Below are 9,202 nucleotides of genomic sequence, written 5' to 3' on the forward strand. Positions count from 1 at the left end.
AAGTCCTCTCGGTTTCTCTAAGAGATCCTTGTGAATTTCTACATGGATTTGATATTAAAATGAAATGATAGAGGTTTCTTTCTTATATATAAATTTAAAGTTCCATTTGGCTTTTCTTAATTTATTAGAGAAAGGAGTGGAAAATGATTCTCGGTAGAGAAAGAGAGACATTCATGTTAGTGAAATGAAACAAGAATTTTAAAGAAACTTGTTTTTCTATGTCATTGAAATGATTCAATATCATTTTAGCTGGTTTCATTTGGAGAAAAATGGAGGTATTTTTGGGTCATTTAGGGTTTTAGAGAAAAGGGCAAGGAAAAGAAAATAAGGAAAGTTCATGTAGGTATTTTGGTGATTTAACACATTTCATCATCTAACTTAATAGCTGAGGGGATTGGCTAGCTCTAATTAGGTGATGGGAAGAAGTTGGAGGAGGAAGACGAGGAGGAGAAGAAGAGGAAGAGAGAGAATAATGGGGTGTTACCACTTGGGTTTGTTTGGTTGGTCAAGAGATGGAAGATGATGAAGAAAAAGAAGGAAGGAGAGAAAATAAGGGGTAAAATGGGATTTTGAAAAAAAAAATAAAGAGTATGTGAAACGGCCCTCAATGTTTTCTTATTGGATGGCCTATTTGTGTTATGTGGGACTATCTTACAAGGTATACATAAGTCAGTTTTTGAAACTCCAAGGCATATATAAGTAGTTTCCTCAAACCTTAGGATACCAAAATAATATTATTATCTAGTTACTAAAAAATAAATTTTAAATGTATTATAATGGGAATTTATTTAGACATCCCTATAGTTTCATAGGTTTACTAAAAATACACCCTAATGTGCAACTACTTTACTTAATTGGCCTTCCATCAAGAACTCTTTGTATTTTCATTTGGGAATGGCCACATGACCTCTTAAAACAATTATAAAATGTGAAAGGGGATGGACCTAGGATTTTTTTATTCCAAAAATAAACCTAATAGTTCTCATTATCAATCTTTTAGAAACAAAATCCTCATATCAAAAACATTATCTCCTACTTACTGTCATCATCATTATCATCATCATCATCATCATCATCATCCAAGCCTTGTCCGGACTATTTAGAATTGACTGCATGAATCTTGTTTCACCATTCCATTTTGTTTTATGTCATATCCAATGTTAAATCATTTCTTACTACTTTAACCTATTTCCTTTTTTATCTACCCCTAATTCTTTTAGACCTTCGACTTGAAGTAGATCCCTTCCTCTTAAGGGTATTGTCAACGGTCTTCTATGCACATGACTAGGCAAACTATCTTTTATTACACCTTAATCTACTTTCTCTCATTTTATTATTATTAGAGGCATACTCTTAGTTTCTTAGAATGACTTCATATTTGACCCTGTATTTTCTATTTTTTCCACTCATCCATCTTAGCTAGGCATTTCTACCACTCAACTTTTGGGCATGTTTTTTCTTGATTGCCCAACACACTACATTCAATGTAACTGATGTTGCAGCCATTGTATAAAGTTTTCATTTTGATGTAAATGGTATTTGTTTATCACATAAAATTCTGAATTCACTCCTCTAGAGGACATTTTCTTTCTTAATTGTTCAATACTCTACTCCATCAACATTACCGGCCTTGCAACAGTTTTATAAAATTTTCCATTTAATCTAAGTAGTATTCGCCTATCACATGAAACTTTGGATTCACCCCTCCATTTTTCCCATCTTACTCTAATTCTATGGGTGGCATCCTCTTGAGTCTCTCCCTTATGAATTATCGAACCTAGATAATAGAGAAGGTCACATTGAGTTAACTCTCGATCACCAATCCTACTTACCCTAATTTTCACTCTTGTTATTATTAAATTCATATATTATATTCTATTTTAGTCCTTATTTTAAAACCTCTTTTTGTTAAAGTATTTTTCCCATAAACACTTGATCCTTCATTAGTTTCATCAATTAAAACAATTTCATGAACAAATAATATGCACCAAAAGACCTCCTCTAGAATATGATTAGTTAATTCATCTATGATCAGTGCAAATAAAAATGTTACTTCCCATTGTCGCATAAGAAAAACAATGATAAATAAAATGGTAGGTTTGAATAACATGTGAATTAAAGTAGGTTTTATTAAATTTGCAAAACTATGGGGGTGTATATATAAATGAACCTATTATAATAAATAAGCCTTGAAAATGAAAATAAATTATTTGATAGGATATTGATTTGGAAGTGGTGAACCTACCTCTAGTTATCTAGGTCAACCAAATCAAAGGTTTGTATTAGGTTTTTGATCTGAGTGAACGTTTGATTATGTTTCAAAGGATAAGGGTTAACTTGAGCCAATATTATGACCATGTGACAAAGTGAACAGTCCAACCAGATTGAAACATGAGCTTGAGCTCAATTCGACATAAAAACATAAGGCTCGAGTTGGATTCTTGTTAGAAACCTGAGCTTGAATTCTGCTCAATTTGAGCTCAATAGGAGGTCAAGCTTCATATAAAAAATAAGCCTATATATTGGGCTTAAGCCGAACAAAAAACTTGATTTGGACTGATCCAAATTAAACTTCTCACAAGTCGACCCACTGCTCAAAGAATTTTACACCAAAGCACATCTAAGCACCCCAAGAAGTAGTATGATGCAGCTAGATCTGGTATGGAAGGAGTGAATTTAAATGGAGGGGTAAATTCTAAGTTTGTATTTGTGATATGTTAACCTTTGTCCTGGGATGCAGCCAGGACTAATGAAATTAGGGATTGTTCGTTTCCTCTTAACTCTTATCTCTTAAGATAAATCTTTTAACTTTAAGAGAAAAATGGTTGTTCGTTTTCTCTTATCTCTTATCTCTTAAAGTGTAATCGTACAAATTTTTGTTTTCCAATGATACCCCCAAAATACAAACAAAAACTCTCATATATGGGGTCAAAATGGATATTTGATAATTTTCAGAATTCAGAACAACATTCTATGCATTCAGAGTTCAGAAGAAAGAAAAGTTTACAAATACCAATATACCTCTTAATGTAATTATTGCACTTTCAAATGCCAAACTTCAGAGTAAACGAACATGCCCTAATTACCATTGATCTCTAGGTGAAAATGAGAAATTGGCAACACAAGTTTGTATTTGCAAACTGCAACAAAGAACAATAGCAAGCTGTCAATGAGTTAGAAAGGGCGAAGCATAAGCTACGCTCCATCAACCATGGTTAGTATGCAAACAAGTCATCTCAGCATCAAAAAGCCTTTCACGACTTGCTTCTCAGTCTATCTCATCTCTTGGCGAGCAGATTCCGGGATGTTTCCTCTCTTTCTTTTTGCTAGGGGTGAGTAAGAAAAACCGAAAAACTGAATCGATCAAAACTGAACTAAAAATTCTGTTAATCGAATCGGTCAATTCGGTATTATAAAAGAACCGAAGGTACCAGTTTGGTTTTGGTTAACCAAAATAGAAAATCGGCGGTTAACCAAACCGACCAGTATACATATATTTATATATATTTTATGTATATTTATGTGTATTATATATATTATATACATTTTATATTTTCTATACATTATCAATTAATAAATATGCATTATATATAAATATATAATATTATATATTTTTTAGTGTTTTATTGCATATTTATATATTTTTATAATATATATTGTAAATAATAAAAAACCAATGAACCAACGAACTGAACTGATCAACTGGTTAATCGATCGACTTTGGTTCAATTTTGGTTACCCCAGTTTGGTTTAAAAAATAAGCCCATAATTCGATTAACCAAACCGTGAACACCCCGAGTTTCTACGTATTAATCAATAGTAAATTTAGTGATGTATTGTCATGATATAGATATAGCAAGCAACTGAACAAAAACTTGTATATTTTCAGTTTTCCTAGATAGTCAAATTTTTCTAAGGGCCTAGAGCCTAGAGTGATTTGCTCCCTCTTTTATTTGTTGGGGCATGCGTAAAGTAGATTCTCCTCGTAGGAACCCTTGTCCTCTCATCATCTCAGTACCTTTTCTGTGCTTTCTTTCACATTAGGATTTGGGCATAAACTATTGCAGCTTCATTATATGTACCACTGAGAAATTCTAGTAAACAATGAGCCTGAGCTATTCCATTCCACGCTCTAGAGACATGGTGGGATCCATGCAATGAACGCCACAAGCCAAAGCTGGACAAGTCTAGTAGAATTCCTGTATAATATTCTGTATCGGCTTCCATGAAATCAAAGAACTTGTCAGGATGAGAGGACCAAATGTTTGTAGAAATGCCCCTTTAACATGGTCGTGTTAAATTTGCTAAACGAAAGGAATAGCATCAGATGCCTCCATTCCCCACATCTTTCTTATAAATATACGCTTTGGAGTGGTTTGGTAAAAAAAAAGTATCTTCATAATGATCAAATGGGCTACTTAAACATGATTTCTAGTGCTGGTGGAGTCAAAAGCACAAGCACTAATGGGTCTACCATTTCCTTCTGTTTTTTCGAATCCAATGAATGAATGTTACTAGAGGAGATTGTTGAGGTGGGCTCCTAGGGGTTATATAGATATGTGGCCATTGGTCTCTCTGTCTCTGCAAAGTCTGGGTGAAATCTCTTTTGTGTCCTCCATCCTCCATGGGGGAACCCATATGTCAGTGGCATTGGAGAGTAATATCAGAGAATCTGAACTATCCCAAGAACTAATCACATCTCGCCATTAATCTCATCACTTTGCATCCAAAGCCCTGCCACACAATGTGAGGATATGTTTTCCTTCCTGCTCCATTTATTTGTTTGGATATAAAATATAATTTTACTTTGGATGTGTTTGTTTCTATGTAAAAGAGGTAAAGCATAAACTTTTGTGATATAACTAGAATTGATTTTAGAGACTGAAAAAAAAAATTGCCACATCTACAAAGAACTCAACAGAACCGAACGTTGTGTTTGGTTTGACAGAAAATAAATGAGAAAATAAATGTTGTCGGAAAGGTTGTTAATAAATTTTGTGAAATTTCTTAGGCTTCGTTTGGGAAGATGCAAATGCTGGCTCAGTTCTGCTAGTGTTTGGCAAGAATGCATTTGTGTATTGACAATGACAATAAATACAGATTCTAAGACATGTTTGCATTGAAAACAAGAGCAAAGTTTGCATCCAAAAAGTGGATGTAAACCTTGCACTCAAAGTTGATCAATGTTAAAAGGGTATATTCCTATTACAACTAAAAGCTGTTTATCAAGAAAATAAATTTATCAATGCAAATTGCAAAACTAAACCAACTTTGCATTTGCATGGACCAGAGTACAGTCTACATATTTGTAATTGCACTGTTCCCAAACGGAGCCTGAACAACTTTCCCTGAAGTGTTTCTTTCAATATTCAATCAAACCAAATACAGCCCAAATTAAAATTGGGTGAAGTAAAATCTGGCAAGTAAAGAGGGTTAGCTTTTTCCCACTATTTGCTCACTTTTTTGTTTGCTTGAAGCATGGGAAATACCTGTAGAAAATACTGTGTTCTTAAAGGAAATATTGTTGGCTAGGGTTACCCACTGCTACAATGTCAGGGAAGAGAGAGGAGGGAGAGTAAAAGCTCAAGTGGCAAATACGATTTTCTTCTGATTCTCTGAGTTGTAAATGCTCAAATGACTAGGAACAGCTTGATGATCAGAGTTGATTTTCACGGATTGACCAAATAAAATTTGAGTGAACCAAATGAATAAAAACTGTACAAGAGTAAAATTTTACTCCCCACATTTGAGTTCCAAATTTTACTCCTCAAGAAAGAAAGGGAATCTTTAACATAAGAAACTATCATTTGGACAAAAAGTTTCGTCTTGTAGGTGGAGTTATGGATTCTCCAGGGAGTTAATTCCATTGTTCATATATCAAGTTTATGGTCCAATCCATATTCCAGCTGAAATGCATGTTAGTTCTATGTGCCAAATGACCAAATCCTTCCTAACAAGCAGCCAAGCACTCACCAAGTCACCCTGCCATCCATCTATGCAAGTTCATCATGCATGAGCCCTGCTCACACCTTCCAACATCTCCTGAGCCATTTTTGCAAGCACATTATCTGCACAAGCTGCACAATCTTAATTCTAAATTCAACCTCAATGCATCAACCAGAAAAAGGAACAGAAAGAAGAAAAAGGAATATAAAGAATCAACCATTTAGTTCCACTATGAATTTATTCATCTTCTTGCAATCTCTCATGCTTCTCCTAATTGACAATTAAACTCATCTCTTCTTTCTATGCAAGCTCACCCCATTTGGCTCTGTTTTGCTTGTAACAGATCCTCTGGAATTCAAAACACCCACTCATTCATCACTCTCAATGCTTATTAATTACATTAATTTTTTCCTTTACTTCATCTAATTTGACACCCTTGTAAGAAAGCTTCATGGTGATCCAAAGTAAGTAACAGTAAATCAAAAACAGGATATGGTAGATTACATAAAATTGCAGCAATTCCTTCCTCATTGACGGGGATAACAAAGTAACACTCTTGTATACGATTCTCTGTACATGAGTTTATCCTGCCCGACAGTTGCAGGCAAAAATGTTACAAAGGGGCTTCTAATATGAGCTGCATCGGATAACACGCGCAAGCTGGTTGAGATCATTTTCTTCCCCCCCTCCTTCGGATTTGATATCTCCGGAACACATGGACCTCAGAGTCCTCTCTATTTGGTATCCTCCTCCTATGCTAACTTCCCTCTCTAGATGACAGCAATAGCTCTCAAACACGCTTACATTAACGTGCAATCTGAAACCCATCAAGAATAGAAAATCAACCTCTAATTTGTTCATCTCTTTGGTCGTTAATCCCCCAACCTTCGCAAAGTACGAATTCCTATAATTCCTGCGCGAAATTGGAGCGAAGAATTAAGTAAAGAAGAAAGAAACAGTGAAAAAAAGAAAGAAAGAATTGATGAACTTAGCAACTCACATGTCTTCAACAAATTTGGAGGCCACCATGATGGTGGTGATGAGAAGCCTATATACATTGCTTGAGGTGATGCGAAACTCAGGCTGGATCTGGCACAAGCGATCAATGTAGACATAGGCAACGACGTAAACTGGGGAAGCAACCCTTGTGTAGCGAAAAATCCTCTCGAGAAAGGATTGAATTGTCATGTTTGGCACCTGGCAGCATTCGAAGACATAAATTCTAGCATCTTTCGGCAATGCCCATCTGCATTTTCCCGAAATCCGTTCATTCCTAGCAATGGTTCTCTCGAGGAGAGAAGCAAGAACAGAGATGACCAAAGGGGTGCTTGAAGTCGAATCTTCTTGGGACGAGAAGGTGTAGAGATCAGAGCGAAGTTTTCTGGGGGAAATTGGAATTGGGGATGAACCCATTGTTGCTATAGCGTTGATTTTCACTTGCAGGGTGGAGGAAGAGGAGGAAGAGGAGGAGGAGGAGAGGAGACGTGTCTGTCAGATGCTGGAGCAGTGAGCAGAGTGGGATCAGTCTTAGTTGTGATGTGAATAAAGAAAATGGAGGTTATCAGGGAATGGATCGATCAATGGAAAGCGGTTGGAAAGGAGGATCGATCATGTAAGATTACATGTCTCCCTCTTGATCTTATAAAAGAAATTCGCCGACAGTGGGTAGGTTTTAATGTTTTATGTACGAATAACGCAGAATATTGCTTCTGATATTAATGTTTAGGTAAGAAATAGGAAGGTGATCCATCATTCAAACAGATATTACCTTGGTTTTGTTTGGCCCACAAATCCATCAAACAACTAATCAGTGGCCCAGATGGGTCAGAAGAAGCCCTAGACCCAGGCCCAAATGCTGTTTGAACAATTGGATATGGGCATTGTATTGTATAGAGGAGATTTGCCATTGTAGAGGGCAGATAGTAGTCATTGTTCCTCCAAATGAAGAACCCCAATACAAGGGCTACAATGTTGGGTATGAAGCAAGTCCTGCTATACATATTGTTTGGGTTATGATTGAGCTGGCCCTGATTGCCACATGTCACTTCTGTGATTGTTTTATCACATCATCTATGCCGGCACCATGTTATTGGATAAGTGTGACTAAGATAGAAGAGCATCAAATGGATAAGGAGGACAGCTACGTCGGGGGTTAGGTCTGATCCTGAAGACCTCGGCGGACAACCTCATGCCGACAACCCTAGAAGCCTCATCCAAATTAGACATGGATCCCCAGCTATAAGTAAGTTATCTCCGCTCAAGGTAAGGGACTTTTGACTCCTCAGTCATCATACTATCACTCTATTGGGACCGATATTGCTTCTAATTGTTCGGCCCGACCACCTACTATTCTCCACTAACTTGAGCGCTGGAGTACCTACCCAGGGAATAGACCTATTCATGGACCAGGTCGGGCTTTTACTCTTCATAAACAAGATTTTGTTAGGCCTGAGCCCGAGCCCAGCCCGACCAACGGGCCTACAACTTGGGCCCGAGCCTGACCCTAATAAAAAGCCCAAAGCCCGAGCCCGAAGCCCGACCTAACAAAAAGATAGATCGGTGCTTGTGTCTATGTTCGCCGCCAGTGCATGTGTCTGTGTCTGTGTTTGCTGCCGACCAAACAATAAGAGAGGAATAGAACAAAAGGGCAAAGAGAAAGGACTTGTTGCTGGTGCCTGAGTTCACGTCTGATAAATGAACTAAGTTGAGATTCTAAGAATGAGAAGGAGAAATGAGAAGAGGAACAACCGAACACTGAAAAGAGAGAGAGAGAGAGAGAGAGAGAGAGAGAGAGAAAGGACTCACCAGTCACCACTGGAGTTCACTGGCTGCGTTGGTTTTGTCTTCCTGAGAATGTTTGGCTATGTGAGACTGTGATTGAGAAGGGAGTTTGTTCGGTTAAGAAAAAGAGATGAGTGATAAGAGAGGGGTTAATATTTAGGGTTAGGGTTTAACTTATACAAAAGTCAGGCCGGAATGGGATTTTTTAGCAAATCCTAAGCCTGGCCCATAAAATAGTCAGGCTTAAGCTTTTAGGCCCAAGATCAAGCCCGTGGACTAAAATACATGCTCAAGCCCATCTGGGGGCCAACTCGTCGGACTACCTGGCCCATGAACAAGTCTATCAAGAAATAACTCCTCGGACTTCTGACTATTTTCTTATTTTAGTTCTTGCTACACAACTCCATCCTTCCACCTCGGCCCCATCTAGTTGAGAGAACTATCTAACTACAAGCTCAATTTAAAACACCTTGGA

The 9,202-nt window shown here is 37.2% G+C and overlaps 1 protein-coding gene across 1 annotated transcript; it reads right to left on the bottom strand.

The window, feature by feature from the left end:
- Positions 1-6,151: 6,151 nt before the first annotated feature.
- Positions 6,152-7,493, bottom strand: LOC148848232 (cyclin-U2-1-like). The gene is made up of 2 exons (XM_088948163.1): positions 6,947-7,493; positions 6,152-6,859 (listed from the first exon to the last, which is right to left on the bottom strand). The coding sequence occupies exons 1-2, from the start codon at positions 7,357-7,359 to the stop codon at positions 6,574-6,576; spliced, it is 699 nt and encodes a 232-aa protein (XP_088804289.1). The 5' UTR covers positions 7,360-7,493; the 3' UTR covers positions 6,152-6,573.
- Positions 7,494-9,202: the final 1,709 nt, after the last annotated feature.

This window comes from Nelumbo lutea, chromosome 6, assembly GCF_056320005.1.
Source record: "Nelumbo lutea isolate HS-2025 chromosome 6, American lotus-T2T, whole genome shotgun sequence".
In the NCBI taxonomy this organism is placed as follows: Eukaryota; Viridiplantae; Streptophyta; class Magnoliopsida; order Proteales; family Nelumbonaceae; genus Nelumbo; species Nelumbo lutea.

What these genes read in the sequence shown, in the direction of transcription:
- LOC148848232 (XM_088948163.1), bottom strand. Translation starts at nt 7,359, where the DNA reads ATGGGTTCATCCCCAATTCCAATTTCCCCCAGAAAACTTCGCTCTGAT. An exon ending in TCCAAATTTGTTGAAGACAT is followed by an intron (nt 6,860 to 6,946) that starts GTGAGTTGCTAA and finishes AATTTCGCGCAG; the next exon opens with GAATTATAGGAATTCGTACT.